We start from the raw sequence: 24,098 nt of genomic DNA, 5'->3' as shown, positions 1-24,098 counted from the left end.
ATATATTTATGTTTCTTTGTAGCGCAGTAATAGCAAATTATGAAAAATTATAGAGCCTTATCTAGAAAATGTTATTTAATTTATAACAAATAATAAAATTTCAAAAAAACCTTCAGTTTGTTCGCAAATTCTTCAACTTCCAAACATACCGACAAAATATTTTACTTATAAGAAGCTGCACTCCTAAATATGTCATTTTTGTACTTATTATACGAAAATTCTATGAAATACATTATTTTTTTTCACGCCTTTTTATCGTAAAAAACACAAAAACAATTGCAAAACAAAAATGCAACTTTTTCTGTCATAATTAGTTTTTAATTTTTCATGATATTTCTTTTTCATTTTAAGTTACTTTGCACTTTTTGGAGTACTTAACTGAAAACTTGAAAACACAACAAGTGAGTTTATGGATAAACAAGAATAATAATGTCAATAAATGGTGCAGTAGTAAATATTCTACACAAATCTTTTTTTAACAGGTATTGTAAGGAAAAATTTATTAGATAGCCCATAAAATTTAACCCAATCTTAGTTGAATTATACAAGAATAAGTCCTTAGAATGGTCCTAGGATATTTTATTTTCAAATCACATCCTATTGTTATTAAATTTCCCCCTTGAAGTACAGTACCCCTAACAGTTAGGGGCGAAGATGTATGTAAAACTGTAATCTAAAAGAAAAGTCTATAAATAAATATAAATTTGATATTTCTAAGGGGATAATAAAACTCAACACGCACACACACACACACACATAATCCCACACAAACATACATAAATTAACAAGGACAACTACATATATCATAAGCTGAACATTATTTGGCAGATTTATATTATCAACTAACAAACAGTAGAATAAATTAAAGTCTAATTTTTTTATCTTAATAAATGTCAAGTTTATTATTGTTGTAAGACAGACTGACAGACTTATTAGACATATAAAGATTATTTGCCAATAAAACACTAACCCACACACACACACCCAAAAACACACACATACACACACACACACGCACATATCCTATCAAATTTCATTTCCACTTCATCCCTGGATTTTGATTTATGCTTAATCTGGCTCAAATGTAAATTCAGGAATAAAGACAAAGGTAATAAAATAAGTTTCAAACGTTTGCTAGAAAAATTGGATTTGTTTGGCGCATATCCAAGGAAGAGCATTCGTAAACAAGGTTTTATTGTCAATAAAGTTAGACTATTTAAAATGTAAATGCATCATATGTTAAGTCAAGCAAATTACTTTATAATCAATAACCTTAGCCTTTTTTGGCGTTCGCCCCCCATTTCAAATCATGTCAAATTTTACATAATTTTTATGATGAGGATGTCACTTTTCTTCTTCCCCCAGAAAATGGCTTAAAAATAACAGGGCCAGTTTGCATAATTCCATAAGAGACACACAAACAAACAGACGTTTAGGATTTTCAAAAAGTTAAAAACTAATCCCTTTAGTCCTGTACAAATAAAATATAGTTCAACTTTCAAAAGAAAATCTCTTCATTTTTACAAGAAGTTTATAAATCTATAAATATATAGATCTATATATAATATATGTATATATAGAAAACAACAAACAATTCAACTTTGAAATAAACTTTTAACTTTTTCAGGTTTTCATCTCTATTTGTATTTAATTTTATCTTTTGTTAAATTTCAACTTTAGCAAAACATTTGATATTTTCTATTTTATTATTCTGTTTGTTAAACTCAAAATGATCATTATTAAGACTAACTGTATTGAGTTTTATTAACTAATACTTTGATAAAACTGATATCAATTTTAATATGAAAATAGTTGGATGTCTGTCTGTCTTCTCAAAAGTCAAGGAAAAGATGTTTACAATTATTTTTAGGGAAGGGTACCAAAAAATGGCCTAATTAAAAAATAAGAGAAGTCGACTTCCCTCCATCTCCTCCCCCCACCTCCAGTGCCCCCCACAGGCCTCTAGGGGCGTAGCACTAGTAAAAAAAAACAAGTTCTGTTTAATTTATTTCCTCCACCTCTACCCCTGTTTTAAAAAGCAATAGTAATAAATTTGAATAAAGATTTACTATTTAGGGCAAAAGTGAAATTTAGGGGTTGTTTTTTAAACACAAGAAAAGCTTTATCAAAAATTATCATAGCCAAACGAAAACATACCTAGTATTTTTTTTGAAAAAAAATTCTATTCCTCGAATCTCTTCCTTTACTTATATTTTCTTCATAATTAAGATTACTTTTGACTAAAGAAAGAACATACGGACATACAAGTATTGAGTAGCTACGTAATCAAGAAGTAAACAAATGGGTTACTAATCTCTTGTGTTATGTGTATATTTCCCCCTTCAATAACATGAATTTAGGGATAGGTTAATGCAAGATAAAATTATACCTCCTATCATGAAAAGTTAAAATTTTGCTTAAAAGTAAAAGGTACATGAGAGCAGGGACGTTAAAGCTTTTTATTCTGAGAGGAGTAAAAAGGGCTTTCAATGGTTTGAGGGGTGTAATCTAAGGTATTTTAAAATTTAGAGAGGGGTAAATGATGGGTTTCAAAGTTTAAGAGGTCAAACACCCCTCTACCCCCACCCTTGGAAGTCTATGCACGAGAGTTTAAAATAAGAAATTAGTGATATATTAAATCATTTTCCTTTAAACTATCCCTGTATCCCCACTTTTCTAACTTTGCTAGCTTTTAAATGAGTATTATAACTTTTACAAGTAATTAGGTAGTAGAACAGGACAAATAAAGATTAACATAAGGGGGGGGTTTTTAATGCAACCATCTCGTAATCAATGATTAAATGGCACTTAGAATTCGAATTTCGACCTGAAATTTTGTATGAATAATCCTTGGTGGGTCTATTTTCCCTAAATCGAACAAAAAGTTGGAAAAGTAACAGCTAACGGCTGGCGGCTCAGTCATTTTGCCATTTTTTCGCTATTTTAAGAGCAAATTAGTCACGAAACCTATCTCCACATAATGATTTCTGTAGCTCAAAAACCTTATCAAACGGTTCTAGCCGGTAGCTGTTGGTACTAGAAATTTAAAAAATGGTTATTGCTATCATTTAACATGAATTAAACCAAAATTATGGTTTAAAAAGTTGATTCCTACGTAATTAATGATGAATTTGGCCTGAAAATAGGCAAAAAACGGCCAAACGGCTGAGCCGCCAGCCGGTTACTTTTCCAACTTTTTGTTTGATTTAGGGAAAATAGACCTACCAAGGATTACTCATAAAAAATTTTAGATCGAAATTCGAATTCTAAGTGCCATTTAATCACTGATTACGAGATGGTTGCATTAAAACCCCCCCCATTATCTTAATATTAAAAGAAAACATTGATAATGTTAAACCTGAAGATAAAAAAATTGCTGCTCTAGTACTCCGTGTAATATAATGATTTTTTTCTATTAGTAGTGCAGCTACCTTATAATTAAAGTATGTCCGTACAACCATAATTCACTAAAAGAAGTTTGAGTCTTAATATGCCCTAATTATTGACAATACCTGACTAAAGTTATATCTTAATTTTACAGCGATACTTATAGACATGATTATAATTTAAAATATTAAATTTCTTAAAAAAAAACACATTAATAGAGAAAGTTATAATACCTTAGAATGAAATAATCTATTCTTGGATACCTACTTGCTTAAAATTTGAAAATTAAACCTAGAGAATAAATTAAAATTCTTATCGTGAAATTTGTCATCACATCAAGAGACAAAGAGAATTATGAAAAATGAGTAGACATTAGTAGAGAGAGAGAGATGGGTAGCAATGAAGGAAATGAAAAGGTTTGATGAAAGGAGAAAAAGAGATAATAGAGAATAAAAAAGGAAAACTAAGAAAAAAGCTTAAGGGTCACAGGAAAAGCTAGAAGGTTTAAAATGTAAAAAACTAAAAAGGAAAATTGAAAGTTTTCCTCTGTCATTGATAAATATATAAAACATAATGTGCTATCAATTCCGCCTATGTATCATATTATCACATTATCAGAACAGCATATTATTACTAAACATAGAAATCCTTTCCTTTTTCTTTAATATCTTTATTGACATTCAATATTATTTCTTTGCTATTTTGCAGGGATCTTATGGGAAAAGACAATGGCCGATAAATTGATTTACGTACAATCCTAATGATGATACACAAAACTACCACTTCTCTAGATTAAAATTAGTTGTTGAACTGTTTGGAAACTCAACTTAATAAAATAACCATTCAAAATTCAAGAACAGTCCAAAAATTTTTTAAAGAAACAAATATGAAACCATTATTATGAAACATTGGTAACTAGTGTAATAAGCAGTCTAATGTCACTACATCCCTGGAAAGAAATACTTTGCGGAACTGATAGCACACATAAAACACACGTTGAATAATAATTAAAACTTCTCCAACACACAACATTTTCATATTATCTTGTTTCAACTTGGAAATGAGAAAACTCAAGAATTTGGAGAATTTAAAATTTTCCTCGTGGTTTTATCTTAATAACATTCTTAGTTTTTTAAGCGTAGCCACTCCATAATTTCTCTTGTTTGTCTGTACGCCCTTTTGTCACAAAATAATGCTTTTTGGTTTATGTTAAAAAGGTAAAAAAATGCAGTTTTTATTATAAAAAAAACATTTCAAGAGAGAAAAGATTAAATCTCATAAATTTTAGAATTCTATTTACATCAGAGGTCTAACTTTATTCAAAACACAATAGAATACTGAAATGTTAAATAAACATATTTCTAAAAATAAAAACATAAACTATATAAAACTGTTTAAAAAAAACATAACATTTGTTTTCTCGTATTTATTTGAATCCGGTGGATAGGAACCGGTTCTTATCCATACGAAAAAACTATGTCTAGCATCGTATTATATCCAGCTTCGGCAACGGGGCTAAAAAAACTGGTATTAATCTTATAATTGTACATTCTATAACCGCGGAAAGCTGTTTATAATACGATCGAGAAATAACTATTCTTAAATATTTTGTTTATGTCAAAAAACGAGAAAATGAAATATTACCTGTAGGCAGCTTTTTGACCATTACCAGCACCGTTATGCCGTTTTTGAATGCGTTTCTTGTGTGCCGACGCTCCACCGCCATTTCGGCGGGTGTGCGGCGAGAGGTTTAGGCTATCCTCCGGCAAAATGGGCCCAAAAGTAGGAAATTTGCCGAAATTTGACTGCATCCCAAAAAATGAGTCCCTAATTCCGGATCTCAGTGCTGAAATATCCTCAGAAAGGCCAAGATTACTGCTTAAGCGGCCAAATGCAGCTGCTGGAATGTTAGCTGCTGAGGAAAGACGGCCAACCGGGCCACCATTCTCAAATATTGAATTCGCCGCGCCGTGGCGGTCTGCTGAAAGCTTTAGGTCGTTAAACAAGGAGGGAAATCCGTTGCTGAGGTCAAAGGGTTGGCGGTTGTTGGCGGCTGCAGAATCGTCCGGAAGCTGTTGGGCAGCCGCCAGCTGCTGTTCTGACTCGGGTAGCGTCCGCCGCGGCGGTAACATTGGCGAGTCTAGCACCTGGATTGGAATAATTCGTTCACGCGGCCGGTTGGTAGCCGTTTCGCCGCTGTTTAAACTACTATTGGTACTATGATTCACTTGGGTGTCAACATTATTCTTCACTTGATCCCCATTATCACTGGTTTCTGATAACAAGGACGAGTTGTGTCCAAGATCATAATGTTTACTTGAATAACAAAAGGATTCGTTAGCGTCACTGGGAAGAGAATTTGTAGAGTAGCTTAGCTCCAATCTTGGTTCACTTTTAGCAGAATATAGCCTAGAGGACACTATATCATTAGCTGCGCTACTATGGGTGACAGGTTCACTGTTATTATGACAATGAGACACAAGGGAGCGTGTTCCAGCCCCTGATGGCTTTGCTGATGTAACTGAAGTTGTAGTATTATTACTCTCTGACAGAGACATACACCCACTCACACCTCCTCCCAACTTACTCTCTGAACCTCTGAGGAAAGCTCCGACATTCCCCCCGCCCACTAAGTCCTCACCCAGGCCGTAGCCGGGGGGCGGGGGTGGGTATATTCCCCCATTGTTGTAATAGCTCTGAGAGTGGGGCGGAAGCTGTCCCTCCCCCACGCCCCGTGTGTAGAAGGGGTGTTGTGAGTAGGCCGGGTGGGGAGGTGGGGGCTGAAAGTTGGGGTGGGGGTGATGGGCTAGTCTCCGAAATCTCTCCTCACGCTCTTTCCAAAACTGATTGACAATGTCTGCAGAGCTGCGACCGAAGCCGCTTCCCATAGCTGCGGCCGCCTGGTTAAACAAAAGTTGGCGGTTTTGAGCGATTAGCCGTTCTCGTTCAGCGGCTAGCAACAAGTCGCTGGAAGCTGACAATTTGAGACTTGATTTCAATGAGTCTGAGGGGTGAGGATATTCTGTAAAATGTCGCTGATACATTAAACTATTATTATTAGCTGCACCATTAAGTTTACTATCACTATTTTGGCTGGGGCGACGAGTGCAGCCGCTAGTCACCGTTGCCGATCCACCGTTCATTTCCAGATTGCGCAGTTTTCGCTCTTCTTTCAGTTCAGCCGACGTTTTGTTTGTGGTTGGCACGTTGCCTGCAGCCCGTCTGCTTGTGTTATACTGAACAATATGGTTGGCTTGAGATATTGGGTTGGGGCAGTTTTGGGCCGCAGAATTGGGGGGCAGCAAAGAAGTGATGGAGGCAGTGCTAAATCCCACCAATTCAACACTTTCTGGTCGGGACCCCTTGCGACGGGAACCCCCTTCGCTGTTTTTCACCCGTTCGCCGTTGGCTTCGTAGATAATGCTGTCACGGTGGTTAGCAGCAGCGATGCGATCTTTTTCTGGCGCTTCACGTTCACTCTTTGTGCGGTTGCGTGGGGCTGAGCGGCTGCGGCGCCGAAGGCGTGTCAGCAACTTTTCTTTGCCGCGGCTGACGGCTGTGGCAACCGCTGAGGCCTGGCTGTTGTGGCTGTTGAAGGCGGTGGCGGGGGAGTTAGAGCAGGGGGCGTAGCGGAGCAGCGTCACCCCGCCCTCCTCCGAGACATCCATCTTGCCTTATACAGGCACACACCTGAAACAAATGTTTATTAATAGGCGGGGCAAAAAGAGAATACTATATAGTCCTATATATAAAGTAGTAAGCGTTTTTTGTCTGTCCCGAAGGATCTCGCTAACCGCTGAACCGATATTGTTCTCCTTTACAGTGAAGCTTCTTATAGGTCCTGGAAAGGTTTTAAACTATTTTTAGGAGGGTGTCTTTTCCCAACTCCCCCCAAAAAATACTTTTACTTTTTTGAAACTTAAATTTAAAATGGGATGTAGTCGACTTTTCCCCCTCCTACTTTAAGTGCCCCTAGAGGCTTCTAGGGGCTTAGCCGCTAGTAAATATATAAAGTTTTATACCAACAAGATATTTCTTATTCTTAGACACAAAAAAGGTTTTCATATAATCATATTTTACCTACATAGAGTTGCAAAAAGTAGGTCAAATAAAACATTATATAAAAAGTAATATAATTCAATAGACAGTTTTACACCTTATAACAACATATTTTCTTAATGAATGCTGAAAACATATGTATTATTAATTAATGTTTAGTATGATAATTATAATGCTATGAATAATAAAATATTTTCAGTAATGTTTAATAGCTTTGAAACAATGATGATAATAGCCATAAGTAGCGAAGCACAAACAAAATCGTGGAATGGACAAACTGACAAAGTGAGTTATAGAGCAATTAATCAAAGATTGAAAACTATAACATCTTGGTAAACGGGGGAGAATTGCATTATCTAAAAGTTAACTAGCTTTCATCTTGTCTACAGATATTATATTACCTACTGGGTCCTAGAGTCATTAAGTTTCATTAATATTACAACACTTAATTATTCTGAAATATACTGAAATTGTACTGTAATATAGAATTTATAAGATCCCGGAAACTGCATGAATATCACAGACTAATCAGACAAGGAATTTAGGAAACACACGGTCTGCTAAAATGACGTTTTAAAATAGAGTAATTTTTGCATGACCCTTTGGCTTAATTAAATTGTTCCCCCTAATTTCATTCAAAAACAGACTGTATAATCACTTAAATAACATCAATAATTGACTTGCTTTTAAAAAGTTTACAGAAGGTGGTATTTTGGGAGAAAAAATTCTTATTTATCGTTCAAAAGGCTAATTAATGTAAAATATACTTGTAATGACAGAAAAAAAGCTGATTTTGATTTATCTTTTCTATAAATCTATAGTATGTTATAATATTTCTTAATATGGGGGAATTTTGGGGGAATTATTAATTGGTGGGGGGAATGTTTTAGGTAATTCTAAACAAGTAGAAAGTCATTAAAAGTTCACTAAGTTAACTAATTGCCCTATCAATTTCAAGATTATGTTAAATTAAAATTCCAATTTACTCGTGAAACTTAAAAAAACTACATTGGTTAGGTTAAGGTTGATGCTCTGCAGGGTTAAATATGAAACAAGGCAGTATAGTGTAGTAAGACACAAGCCATACTTTGTAAAGAAAACGAATACAGGTAAAAGTGAGTAAAGCTAATCTTTATAGAACATACTTGCGCTTTAAAAACATGTATTAGAATAGTTACAAATGTAGTTTTATCTTTAAAGATAGAGGGTTCTTTTGGTGTTTGGCGGAGGGGGTGAGTGGGGGGGGGGGGTGGTTAGCACTCTCTGATTAGGAAACTGCTGACTTAATCTTGCATGCATGGGACAAATTTTGTAATATGATGCAGTATATTTTTTGTCATTATCCTTTTAGGTTAGTTTTTACTTTAGCTAATTCAGTAAAAGTAGGAATGGAAGTAGAAAAAACAGACAATTACATATATTATATTAATACCTTATCATATATTCCCTCCCATATTTCCTTTAATATCTACTAGGAGCAATCTACTGCAGAATTTCATTTCCAACCGACCAGTGGTGTGTACAGAGATTTGATAAGTGGATGTTAACAGGGAAAGGCATTTATAAATATTATTGCCAATACCCCTTTAAGAAGGAGGGAATAGAGAAGTTCAAATGAAACCAGAAGAAAACTGCCAATGTTGAATATAACCAGAAAACTGCAGTGTATAGCCATATAAAAGATAGTGCTGCATTTTCTTTTCAGTTTCCATTTCACCCTTTTTTTGGTCTATTAAACCCCTTTTTTAAAAGAGTAGACCAAGATTTAAGTATTATTTAGAAAAAAATCTATGATATAAAGTAGTAAGAAATCTTAGTTATGAAGATGTCGGACATTATTGATTCGAATTTGTTGTACTTTTTAGGAAACTTTTTAAATATCCTGGGTGGGGTGGTTTAAGGCTATTTACTTGACTTACAAGTTCTCTCCTTGAGGCTATGGGCGAAACAATGTACAAAGTTTCTGCAATAATGAATCTCTAATAAAGAAAATCAAGAGCACTCTTCTACTAAAGATTTGAAAAAAGAAAATTTTTGTTATTAGCATAAGACTGTAGAATCACCCCATGTCCATGATATATGTATTAGCCTCTCATATCATACTGTCGACAATTTCGATAACATGTAAGCTATGACCAATCTCTTCAATATGGATGGGATAGGGGGGATTTAAAAAGGACCAATTAAATGATGGATGATAATGCCATAACATTACATGATGATATCATAAAATGAATGGTGCATAAAGAGAAAATTAAAAGAACCGCTTGTTACAGGAAAATTGTACTTTTTAAGGGTAATTCGTGTTCTTTATGATCTTTAGAATTGCTCTTTCAGGAAAGTTTATATTATACTGATCTAACCAGTAGAACATAATAGGGAGGGTACTATTACCCTCCCATTAGAAAAAAATTGCTCTCTCGAAAATTTTTATTTTTAAATTTTCTTTTTAAATTTAAGATTAAAAGTGGGGGAGGGCGACTTCTCCCCCCCCCCCTCTAGAGGCCTCTTGGAGCGTAGCCACGTATATAATAAGATAGCATATGATATAAAAGGCTGACACGTTCTAAACAAATGCTTTAAAGTAGAAAAATGCTTAAATGCCTAAGAAAAGTATTTAGGTTAATTTTTCTTCGTTTAGGGCAATTAAGAACATTGTTTTAGGTGATAAAAAAAATAAGTACCTAAAATCAAAAATAAATTATGAGAGTACTAACAAAAATTTAAGTAAAAATCCAAAAAATCAACTTAAAATGTCCTTTAAAATTTTGACGAAAAACCTTATAAAGACGAAATTTTTATCGTGTTCATTTTGTTGTACAAAACTAATGTCAAAGTAACTGTATGTATGTAATGAATGTATTTAAGTCTAGTAAGATCTCAGAAACGCAAAAACCACAATTTTGAGCATAGTTGTAGTGTAGTGTTGTTTCGATGGGACATGTTGTAAGCCAATTTTGAGGTAGGAGAAAGTAAATCATAAAAAATATATGTTTCTTACTGAATATATGTGAAACAAAATCGCAGATATTTCCTTATTCAGTACTCAAATTTTTGTCTCATGAAGTCCAAGGGTGGGGGTAAAGAGTTTTATACCCCCCCCCCCCTCAAACCTTTGAAACCTCTCATTTTATCCTCCTAAAAAAAGCTTGGACGTCCTTGCATTGTCTGTTCTGTTATATATACTATTTGTTTACAATAATGATTATCGCTTGGTGAGTTTATTTCTATTGTTATACAGAGACTAAAATAGTTCGTTCAATCATCAAAGTCAAGGCTAGAAAGAAAGAGAGAGAGTGGCAAAAAATGGGTGCAAATTCAGCCCACAATACAGTTAGTGTTCCCGCATTTATCCTTGCTGTTTGACAGATTTTAGAGAATTAAGATAAAAAACATAAAATATTTCAAATTAGATTGAGAAATATGTCAGTTTAGGATTATTAGAAGATCTCTCAATAAAGGGAAAAAAACTAGTTACACAATTGGTGCCATAATACAGACATATTATGCTCATTTGCAGAACCAACTTTTGGTAAAATTGTAAGAACGCCCATAGTTAGCCAATAGTAAATAAGTCTGTGCTTCAAAATAATAATTTAGATTTATTTAAAGTGCTAAAACTGTTAAATGTATTTACTATAAGCTAATATAGTCTCTTAGCTTTTGGGGTAAATATGTTTATCTCGGTTGCTTTTTTAAATAGACGGCTTATTTTGTAAAAAAAACATTTGTAGAGTGCCAAAACTTAATGAGTAGAATTTCAATTAAACCATAATTTTTTTTTTTAATTTGTTGCAAAATTGCGTAAGGACAGGATTTTATTTAAGAAAACGGCTACATTTTTAAGAACTTGATTATATAGATGTTGTTAAAATTATAATACCTAGTTGTCCTAGAGTTCATTGTTTAAAACATTAAATGAATAGGATAAGTATATCATAACAAAATGTTGTAAAATAAATTGAAAACAAGCATGTTTTAATCATTTTGCTTTACTACATTTAGATTTTATATTTATTGTTATTTTTTAGCACCCCCCTGCCAAAACTAGGCGATACAATTGTGAGGTTATCATTTTGATTACTTCCCAAACTTTTTACCACCCCTTAATTGAGATATAAACACTGACTCAAAAAGTTGTTTGCGTATTTTTCGACGGTGACTTTGAAAAAATAGATTTTATCATTAAATGAAAGGGGGGTTAATTAGCAAATAATAAAAAGTTGAACCATTATAATTATAACTGAATAGAAGAATATTATTGACATACTACAGTATCAATGGTTTTTGATGACTTTTATTTGGAATTGATAATTTGGGCCAATCCTTAAAAATGTATTGCAACTGATTAACACTTTCCTATCATTTCCTAGTATTGTGTTAATATAATTTCAGCACCAAGAAAGTCTCTTAGTAAAGCTTCTTATGGACATGACTTTAACTTAAATGTTAAAAAATAATCTTGAAGAATTCTAAGCCGAAGCGTTTAATAAATTTGGTACAACAAAATAGATTTAATAAAACCGCATATCCTGACAAAACGCCCCAAAAACCAACGTATTTAAAATGATAATAGCACCCTAAAATTAGCCTTTAGGGCATTGTAAGAATGGGGTTAGGTGACAATAAATACTTTTAAATGGATTTCTTTAACCAATACATATTTTACTCAATAATAAAATAGACAATTCAAACAATTTTGAACTATCTACCTGTTATTTACTAAGTATATTTGCGATTACTTTTATTTAATGAAATCTTCTAATTTTTAACATATACAAAACGGCCTGCGGTATTGCATCAAGATCCATGACAGATGTATATAGGAAATAAACGTCTATATTCGAGCTCGAATCTTCCAACCTTATGGTGTATAAAACTCATAGTGCTCCAATAATCCCTATTAAATTCTCATTGACCAGAACGTTAAGACCCATTATTCTACTTTTAGCATCATAAATTCAGTTTTTTAATTCATGTTGCTATTTAAATAATATTGAAGTATTTGATTTCTATTCATAAAACAAAAAACTTAAATTTATAATTGGGTAAATCTAAGAAAACTTAGTTTTAAAATGAAATGATTCATGCGACACTCCCGTAATGTGGTCAGATATTAAACTAAACATTTCAACCCTTTGAGGACGATAAATTGAAATGAAGAATATTAGGATTTCAATCTTTAAAATATGATAAAAAAAATGGAGCAAAACGTTAAATCGTGTATTGTTACATTGGGTGTAAATATAAAACTAATAATTACTGATTAAATATAAACAGATATTCTAACGTAAAATATCATTATGTGTAACATATATATGAAGAGAGAGAGAAAAAAAAGGAGCGAGAGAGATAGAAAGAGAAAGGGGGGTAGACCGAGAGAGAACAGGGGAATGAGAGAGAGAGAGAAAGAGGTTGGGGGGGGGGGGGAGTGAGAGAAAGAAAGAGAGAGAGAGAGAGACAGGGGGGAGGGGGTACATAATGAATCATAGGCATTCTAATTTTATTACAAGCTGAATTTGAAGAGATGATAAAATGAACATTTAATTGAAGAATAAGAGAATAAAATTTGTAAGGCAAAGAGCGATAGTATTCAAAAAGAGTAATTATCTCTGATAATTAATAACATTAACAAGGATGACAAAATCCGTAAAAGAGAAACATTAATCAATTCTACTAAAGAAAATTTAGAAATATAGAGTAACTGCACTTAAAAGAGAAAATATTTAGATTTCAGCAAAAATTTAAGTAAATATGTCATTTAATAGCTTAAATAAAAGTCATTTTATTTGGACACACTAACGTCATGGTGATAGGGCTATCAGAACTATCTGTTAGGGACGAACGGATGGACAGATCAACCCCCCCTGAAGAAAAGTTTAGCTTTTAACAAGAAATAGATCATTAACATTATACCCCTTTTACCCCATTTCCTTCCCTCTTACTGGATGAAAGAACTAACCAATAGATAAGGTCCATACTGGCAAGCTATATAGGGAATATTAACACAATTTTCAGCCATTGAATAGCAAATGAGAAAATTACTTTATCCTCTAATCCTAGCCAACAGACGAACGGATGGACATTTTGAATTATAAATAAGCAATAAGCAATTATAATAACAAATAACTTTGACCAAAAAACTTAATCAGTGTTTCGTCAGTTCTAAACAAGAAGTGTTCAAACTTTTAAATCAACCGAAGGCTTACCCCTGTTTATCATCATGGGGGATGTAAAATAAATATAAAACATTATTTCCTAAGATTCCTGAGTTTAAAAATCATCAACAAGGATGATAATATCCATAAGTAGCAAAAATCCTAATAGTAAAAGTAAAACTCAAAAGCAAAAAGAAGAAAACGTGGCATAACCCACAGACAGACGAACGATGATCAGTGCAGTGGTCATACAAATCTTCACACAAAATATTAGTAGTCTATAGACAGAATAACGGACCAAGTAAGGAATAAAACTTTTAAAGTTTAAATTAATTGACTTCGCTACTAACATTTAACAGGTAAATAAGGATGACAACAGCCATAACTATAGAAGCTCTTGAATTTAAAAAAAACAAAAGGCAAAGCAAATAAAAGCAAAAAGGGTGCACAACAGACAGACATATAAAGTAATGATGCATAGTGAATCTTTACACAAAAAAAACTTCGATAAAAGCTGGGAAAAGTATTTAAGAGCATTACCGATAGACCAACAGACAATATTATTCTTAGAGTAGATGTGCATTGGTCAGCAAACATAAAATAAGTCTTCTGTCTTAACCCTGAAAGATCGGGCCCTCTACAAATTCTTAACTGATCGGATTTTATACCTTAATAATTGCATTAGCCTTCTACCTTTCCAGTACAGATATTTAATATTCCCAAGAGCATTACAGACCAGCGAACAACGTGAGCTGTAGGCTAGTGTATACATATCTTTAACTATAGGCAAACCAATGCCATGTCGGAAATAGGGATATCATTTCTTGTTTTTTTAGTCACTAAAAACTAAGTTATTTCGATTTATAAATCATATTTTAGAATAATGTTACACATATTTGTGCTTGATTCTTTAAAGAAAGGGGTATATAAAAAACACGTCTATTGCACTTAAAATGGCATTGATAAGTGATTAGTGCACAGCAATGATTGGCTAAATTCTTTGAAAAAACAAGGATGATTTTATCCAATAACATCCAAAAATAAAAACAATGTTTATTACATCAATAAGCAGGAAGTATAAGGAGATTATTAGACAAACAAAATTAACGAAAAGTATTTTTATGGCAACCTTTCTTCAATACATTAAACCCACAAGGACGTTTATAAATATTGTAAAAATTACTTTAGATACCATTTCCTATTTATTACAATTACATTATGCTTTTGATCTATGAGATACAATACAGTAGAATAACAATATTTATGCTGATTTTTTAATAAAAGAAATCTGTTTCGCTCTCTCTCTCTCTCTCTCTCTCTCTCTCTCTCTCTCTCTCTCTTCTAACTATTAATCTATTCATTTATCTCTCTCTCTCTCTCTCTCTCTCTCTCTCTCTCTCTCTCTCTCTCTCTCTTTCTAACTATTAATCTATTCATTTATCTCTCTCTCTCTCTCTCTCTCTCTCTCTCTCTCTCTCTCTCTCTCTCTCTCTCTCTCTCTCTCTCTCTCTCTCTCTCTCTCTCTCTCTCTCTCTCTCTCTCTCTCTCTCTCTCTCTCTCTCTCTCTCTCTCTCTCTCTCTCTCTCTCTCTCTCTCTCTCTCTCTCTCTCTCTCTCTCTCTCTCTCTCTCTCAAAGAGTTTTATCTGTCAATTGGTTGACACTGATTGTTTAAACCAAACTTTGGTAAATTCTTTGCAAACTAAAATGTTGTTAACTCCTCCCCCCCCCCCCATATCTTTAATATACCATGCATTTGAAAATTATATTTTGATCCTAAAACTAAAAATATTTTTAATAGTGAAGCTTTTCTATAATTAGGGTCGGTCCGTCCGTCCGTCCGTCCGTCCGAGATAGATAGCTTTTATTCGTTAATTTAGGCATGTTAAAATTGTCCTATCGATTTCAAACTTTGCATGGTGATTCCTGTAGTAGTTAGGTACGATTTAGAAAGCGTAGCAACTCTTATATCATTACCAAAATGTCCGTACGTCCATTTTAAACATGTTGATTTTTCTACTTTTTTAACAACAAATTTTTATATGATCTAATTATCCGATTGATCTGATTTTTGGTATATTGATTCCTGGGACAACAATGAACAATATTATAAGCGAAGCAACTCTATAATCAAGTCCTAAAAATGTAAGTATGTCCATAAACATTATTCTGTATCAAGCAGCTTTTCAAAAAATTTACTTACAATTTTGCTTTGACTCTTATACTTTTATATTCTGATTATTCAGTTCAGACACTAAACAAATGTTAATGTCCGTTTTTCCTACCGTTTCAGTGCTGCGCTTTTATGGATGTTGTCATCCTTATTTTCTGATATCTCCAGTATCAAGCATTTCGTTAGTTATGCTAAACATTAAACATGGAAATAAAGTGGGAATGGGAGGGGGGGGGGGGGTTCAACCCACTGCAAAATTTGGAATGTTGCAAAACTTTTTATAAAACCAAATATACGTGATAGGTATTGTGCTGTATGGTACAGCCTAACGCCCATACTTTTTATACGGAGCGAAGCTTTTCTATTGTGCTTGTCGTTCTTCTGTAATAAATACGAAGAATATAAAATATATATTTTTAAAATTTGTTTATCAGTTTTATACTTTCAACTTTGCATAGTTTATTCTATGTAAAAATTTACAGATAAAAATTAATAAACGACAAAGGACAGTTTTGTCCATAAGATGCTCAGCAACAAAAAGCTGTAACATTTTAGTAAAAAATGTACTGTACATAATCTATAATACAGATGCTATATAGGATATATGTTATTATTTCTAAAAAAAGCATTTTTTCTTCTTTTCGCTAATTTTAGACAGCTTAGAACTGTATATGTTACGGAGAGTGACACAGATAGTCAAATCGAAAAATGGACGGACATACCAAAAAAGTATAGTAGCAATGCTTTTAAAAATTTGAAGTTTTAAAACATATTCTTAAGCAGAGGTATGCAGAAGGCAAGCCCCTGTGCACGCCACTGTTATTAAGAATATTGAATACATAGATAATGGATTAAAAATTCCTACTTCCTTATTTTTGACTTCTTAAGCACATATCGGCCATATATCCTTTATTATTAGACAAAATATAGTTGAGTATTCAGAATCAGAAGAAAAAAAATAAATTAAAGAAAAAAAGTCTTTTTGGATAATGCTTTATTAAGGACTAGCGGCTACGCCCCTAGAGGCCTCTAGTGGCACTTTAAATGTTTTTGTTTGTTAAAGTTAATTTTTATGCCGATACCTCTTTATTTGACGTTGAAGTCTCCCCTAATTTTTTTAAAATTTCGATTTTTTTGTCATTTCTCTTGGGAGGGTGGTGGTACCCTCCCCCAAAATAGTTATAAACCTTCCCGGGACTTATGAGAAGCTACCCTGTTAAGGAGAACCCGATCGGTTCAGCGGTTAGCGAGATCCTTCGGTACACACAGACACACAGACAGACACACAGACATCCTGTTACTTTAGTATAAGGATAATCATGGTGTCATTTTCAGAATATCATTAATAGCACAAGGAAGATTTTTCTGTCTTAAATATCAGTTAAATAGGGTACTTTGATTTGAATTAATTTATATTATTGATAAAACATTAAATTTAAGTTGTATATTGACAAAATGTTTGAATGTCATAAACCATTAAAGCATAAACTGCATAGAGTATTGAGTTTGTCGCGGCTGAAATCCAAACAAAGCCGTCTTTTAGCTATGACATATGCAGACGCCTAGATTATAGAGATGCTTGGCCAAGAAAGGGGTGAATATCTCATTCAGCAGTCAAAAGTTTTATTGAAAACTTTTAGAAATAGTTTAACATCTGTAATAAATAAATACCACTAAATTACCAATACAGAGTTTAATAGATAAAATATTATAAGTCACTCTAGAAAGCAACTCTGATATTAAATTTTAACGCTCATAACAAATTACAAAATTCCCGTATCAAGCATTATGACGTGCATATAAATATGCGAAAAAATAGGGTTTCTACTTTTATATTATATGTATGTTACTTAAGATAATAGCTCTAATAACAGGTCAACAATTGTAAGTTCATGGGTAGGTTTTAGTCTATATTTGCTTTAACTAATAGGTTTAAAACGCTTTAAGCTACGATTTTTTATTTATTTTCTAGCAAAGCCGCTCTATTCTATACTAATCGGTAGTTGCAGCTGGCTAAGCGCCCCTAAAAGAGCAGATTTTTCCTCCATGCTATTTTAGATCCTTTACAGTATTTTATTAAGCCTCTCGGGCCTCATCTTACTATGTATATCTGATGATCGCTATTAAAAAGTGTTTAATCAAATACGCGAAAATGCCAAAACCCAAAAGTTCTGATTGTCTTTAGTAGCGAAGCTACTCTTTTTGTCTGTCTGAATCTCTTTGACGCGATTTTTGCCTGCCTATATAGAAATGTGTTTTTATGATCAATAAACGTCTATTTTTTTATACCACTCCATCCTACTATTTCAAAAAGTGATTTTCTAAGGTGTTGAAAAAAATAGATTTCTGAAATATATTGTAATAAATGAATATCTACTTCTTAAATTATTTAGTCCTTTTGTCTGGCTGTTTTTCAGTAGATACTTCTGTATGTTATTATCCTTAGAAATCTATCTATCATTTATTAATATGAAAAACAGTTTTTTTTTGTGAAAGTGATATTCCACCTATTTTAATCACTGATGAAGGTCTATTAATGGTCTAATGATGCGAATGTTGACGAAAAGGGCTAGCAACGATAATATGGGGGGGGAAATGTCACAAGAAGAAAATTTTGAGACACAAATAATTATTTTATGTTTTTTGGTGCCAACGAGTTTTCGCAGAAAAGGAATAATCGTGATTGAGACAAAGAAATAATTATTTTATGTTCTGTGGTCCTGACATTGCCAACGAGTTTTCGCAGAAAAGGAATAATCATGATTGAGACAAATTATACTCCATTTTAGAAAATCATTTTAGATCATAAATACTAAAATAATAAAACCTTTTTAATTTTGCAGGATGCAGATTCATTGATTTTGATTTTTTTTATAAACATACCTACAAATAAATAAATGAAGTTATAAAATTATCTTCACATAAATAATTCTAAAATACATTAAAATATAAATAATTCAAACCTTAATATGTAATAATTAAATTATGTTTTCATATCGTGTAATACATATGTATTGAACTAATAAAAATTCTGTTAATAGAACAATACAAGAGATCTACAGGGAAAAGACAATGGCCGATAAATTGATATACATCCCTAATGATGATACACAAAATTATTCCTTCTATAAATTATAATTCGTGGTTGAAACGTTTAGACACTCGACATAATGAACCAACCAATCAAATTTTAAAAAGTCCCCAAAGTTGTGAAGCCAACAAATAAGAAAACATTATCATAAAACTTTGGGGAGTAGTGTAATAAACAGACCAATTCCCCCTACATCCCTGGAACAATATAATATTATAGTTAGAAGGAATATTTAAACAGAAGAAAAACTATTTTTTCATTATTAAACATAATTTATTGTAATTTTTAATAAATGAAGTAGTAAATGTAAAAAAAAATCCAAAATAAATGGAAAAGTTTATTATTTTTTTCTGCTATCCTGGGGGGCGGTTTTTAAAATCTTATTGATCACAAATCTAGTTAATTTTGTGTACATGATTATTTTCAAGAATACCTAACCTTTTCGCCCGACCATATTACCCATGTAAAATTAAATTATGATAAGAATATTGATTTATCACAAAGGATTGACATGTGTGTGTGTGTGTTTGTGAGGGTGTGTGTGTGTGTGTGTGTATTGTGAATGGACGGATGTATGGCGGTGGCCACAACACCTCTGCAAAGTTTTATAAATGTTGCTGAAATAATACAAATAGCAAATTATCTACATGTCAATTCTAAACATTTAGGCATGTTAGAATTTTTATATCGATTTCAAACTTTGCAAGGCAATTCCTGCAGTAAATAGGTACGATTTAGAAAGTGTAGCAACTCGATGATTGTTACCAGTAGGTCAGTACGTCTATTTTTAACATGTTGAATTTTAACTTTTTAATAATAAATCTTTATGTGATATAATTAATCGATTGGTCTAACTTTTAGATTATAAATTTCTAGGACAAAAAATTACAATGTTATAAGTGAGCAATCTACAAACAAGTCCCCATAATGTTATTAAGTTATTGGCTGTTTTAACAATTTCTTAATATCTGTAATATTTCAATTGATTAAGACATATATTTATGATTATTAAATGTGTGTGTGTGTTTGCATTTGTTGTGTGCGTGTGTATGCAAAGTGAAACCAATTGATTTGAAAAGCTTAGTGGCAAATAGTCAAACCTATCGTTATCTATATGATAATTTACAGTATAATACAACCCTTTGAGAGCTTAAGAACGTGTTGTAATTTGGTCAATTTTAATGACTTGTGAATTTTACAAAAGTTTGTAATCATAGCCTATTCTTCTTGTACTTGTCAATACTCAAGGCTGCTACAAATCAGAGAAGGATATTTCATCTCAAGAAACACTATTTTGCCTCCAAATTTTGTGCCAGTCAAATGTATATTTCCTTTAACATGACGTGCTTTTTAAAAAAAAGATACAACTGATAGGAAGATTAAAAACGTATTTAAAAATTCAGTTAGTTATGATACAATGATTCATCAAAATCTTAATTTGGTAAATAGGTTATTATAAAAGTACTGTTAAAATGTCTTCAAGCTAAATAAATTCTAAAAAAGATTAAATAAGACTGAAAAAGGGTAAAGCAAGAATGTAAAAAGGATAATAAACATGGCTGACAACATCCATAAAAGCAAAGCTCTTAAACGGCAGGACATACGATCATTGACACTTGTAGAGTGTCAGAACTGAATAAGCAAAATATTAATCCACATGTCTAAACAAAATTGTAGCCAAATTTGTTACAAAACTTCTTAAATACAGTATACTATTTAAAGACATACTTATATTTTTAGAACTTCATTTTTGAGATGTTTTGCTTATAACATTGTATCAAAAATAAAAAATCAGTTTAATAGGATAATTATAACATACAAAAATTTGTTGTCAAAAAGTAAAAAATCAGCAATTTTTAAATGGACGTACAAACTTTCTGGTAATGAATATAGAGTTGTTATGCTTCCTAAATCGTTATAGGAATCATCATGCAAAGTTTGAAATCGATTGGACAATTCAAAACTGTTCAAATGAACAAAAAGAGCAGACTGTCCCCGACGGACGGACTAACCCTTATTATAGAAAAGCTTTGATTTTAAAAAGTAAAGTAACATTTTCGACTGACTGATCAATTAAAACTTAATTCAACACATCAGTGTTTGTATTTAGAAGCTACCAAAGGCTCAGGACGAACTAACTTTTTATTATTGGTTTACCTTTTCATTTACAAAACAACAGTAACCGCTTAAACTTCATAACTTTAACATTCAAAACAAATATTTTCAAGTATTAATGTATGAAAATCTAAATTTAAACTAATCCAAAAACTTTAGCAAGTTGAAATCACAACTCTTTCATAATGTTAGGTCTATGGCGGAATAATATTTGAATCATTCTTTATAACACTTTTTTAAATTCCTAATTTTAATAGACAGAATTACCCCTTTACTTGAAGGTTAAAAGTATAGGTTGAAAAGTTTTGACACTGCTAGTTGGAACCAATCAATAAATATTTACTAAATGTGATCAAAAGTTTTTTAGCAAATGAATGAGACAACGTATCACAAAAAAATATTGCATGATTCAAATTGGCTGAAGAAATAATCTATCTATCCCTAATTTTGTTTGAAAATTTATCTTTCTTGACAAATACTATGGCTTCTTTATTTTTACGAGACAAGAACTCTGAAAAACAATTCGTATTACAGGATTAAATTCCATTATACCAAAATCCATTCTTTTCTTTCTTATGTAAAATAGATATAGGGCAATTCTTTCAGTTTTAGAATTCTAGCTAAATGGCATTTCAAGATTTAAGTTAAAAATTATAATTAAATTTAATTAAATTTTAGCCCATTTTATACTTATTTTTAGGAATACCATTCCATTTCATTGTTTGTATTTCTAAAGAAACATAATGCACTTTTATAGTTTAAATATATGCAAATGCATGGTATATTTATAAATATTTTTCGCATATTCAGCTTAAATTGAACTGTTTAACATTGTTATTCTTAAATTTCAATTAGTATCATAATAATTATTTCTTTAAAAAATCAGTATTCAAGAGGAGGAAGGAACAGGATGAACCGACATATTACTTTCGTACTAAAAGAAGATATTTTTATTGTGTTTTGTTTTTTAAATAAAGATGTAGGATACAGGTTGCATATTTCAACAAGTTTAATTAATTTAAGCGTTTTCAAGGATAGAATAATATGTTTGCGTTTTAATATCAGAGACAAGTATTCTGAATTAATAAAAGAAGAGAACGGATAACGATCAAGTTTTAAACAAAGCAAATGTCAGGAAAGGACAGCTGTAACTGTGTTAAATCACCGCTGTGAAATACTATTATGGACATTTCGTAGCCAAGCCACCAAAACTGACGGATGTTCTCCTAGGAAAGCTGGAAATTTTGCTACTCCACTCCACACTGCTACTCAACACTCAACGTTAGCCATCTGATAAGCAGATGTAAATATGTAAATTTTTAAGCAAAGCTTTTTTGAAAACTTTTATGTAAACATTTTTCTATAAACAAGTTGAACAAATTAATCCTAAAAAACAAAACACACTAGTACTGTGAAACAGTAACTAATTAAATGTCAAGACATCGTTTACTTTGTATTGTTCTAACCAATTAACGGAGAGATGTTACAAAAGCAACAAATTAAGCAGACCATTAGAGCAAATAAAATTATAAAAATAATTCAATGTCAAACAAATATATAAATCTAATCATCAAGTTTTTTTTTACTGTAGCTTTAGATTTGAATAACGACTGAACCGATTGGTTTCTCTATTTAAGGTAAGCTTCACAAAGGTCCCGTGATGGTTTCAAGCTATTCTATTTTAATTTTAAGCTATAGGTTTAAGCTATTTTTCTATCCTCTCTCAGCCCCTTGAATCTAGGTGCGTACCCACTTGTAGTATTATTAAAAAAGTAACAAGTAAAAATCTAAGTTAGTAATGTTTAAACGTTAACATTTTTAAAAGAAAGGTTCTTGATTAAAGGATTAGATTATGGCCATTTAAAAATATTGCTTAAATTTTTGCATAAACTACAATTTTTTGTGTGGAAAATATACCCCTACCCTTGATTCAAGTACTGTTGTTTTATAACAAGTTAACAAGGCAATTGTTTTTAATATTTATGATACACATCTACGAAGAAAATTATGAGAAATTTTGTGTCTTTTCAGCGCTGCACAACACTCAACAAGGTTGTAATGAAAGGGGTTAGTTAAGTTTTAAAAAGTTAACAATGTGACTTAATTCAAGGCCTTATTTAGCCCACATATGGACATTTATCATGGATAAAATATGTTGCAAAAATTAACAAGGATTATTGTAATAGTAGATTTTTGATTGCTGGCATTTTTATTTGTTTCAATTCAAAATTGCATAAATAGAAAAAACAAATATTTTTCCTTTAAAAAACTTTATGACAACCGTTTAGCTTAAATATCTTTATATTTTAAATGCACATCATATTGTCTACTAAATCATAATTGGTAAATAATGGATGAAAAGATTTATCGAGATGCTGCGCATCTTAAAATTGCCCTTATAGCTAAGATTATGATAAATTACATTAGCAAACAAACAATTTTGATTAATTTCAACAAAATTTTCCTATTTCTAAATGATATATGTTTTCTTGAAAGATTTGATTCATAATCATACATAACAACAAGGTCAAATATGTTCATAATTAGCACAGCAAGGATAAATAAAAAATATGTGAAATATTTGTTTTGTTATTGTAAGTTTGTTGCCAATAAGATGAGATAAAAGACATGGAAAAATAAATCCTCTTTTTTGCCAGATATCATAAGATAAAAAGTAAACAATATCAGAATATGCATAAAAGCGCAGCGTTTAGTGGTATACAACAATGTTACTGTTAGGACAGAGTCTATATAGCCTCGGACAGCCTAACATAGCAGGATTCACCAAGAAATTTTATTTTATATTTTACTGTATCTCGAAACAAATCATACTTAATTATGTGCATGGATAAACGTCCTTACACAATCAACCCTTTGATTGTACGACCTTTGTCTGGAAGTCCCAATTGTGCACCTGTTTTGGGCCATGGCATTCCAACTATTCTATTTATTATGTCTCGCACCTAACATAGTAGGAGTAAGAACCAATTTAACGTCTTTAGTTATGACGCAATAATGATGAAAATATCAATCAAAGTAGCTAAAGTAACACTAACAAGTTTGATATGTTTTGCTCAGGTAAACCAATTCAGAATTTTCTACTCTTTTTTTATGATT

The 24,098-nt window shown here is 31.9% G+C and overlaps 1 protein-coding gene across 1 annotated transcript in view; it reads right to left on the bottom strand.

Annotated features, from left to right (window-relative positions):
• LOC145314908 (uncharacterized) overlaps positions 1–24,098 on the bottom strand; it is a 149,154-nt gene that overhangs the window by 14,479 nt on the left and 110,577 nt on the right. Inside the window, exon 2 of the mRNA XM_080154985.1 lies at positions 5,032–7,077. Coding sequence (XP_080011111.1) covers positions 5,032–7,055 — 2,024 coding nt within the window. The 5' untranslated portion in view covers positions 7,056–7,077. The remainder of the gene's footprint in view (positions 1–5,031; positions 7,078–24,098) is intronic.

Source organism: Acartia tonsa, chromosome 3, assembly GCF_053477335.1.
Source record: "Acartia tonsa isolate MP-2025a chromosome 3, ASM5347733v1, whole genome shotgun sequence".
Classification (NCBI taxonomy): domain Eukaryota; kingdom Metazoa; phylum Arthropoda; class Copepoda; order Calanoida; family Acartiidae; genus Acartia; species Acartia tonsa.
The sequence above is the reverse complement of the archived record's forward strand: the minus strand, read 5'-3'. Positions and strand labels throughout refer to the sequence as shown.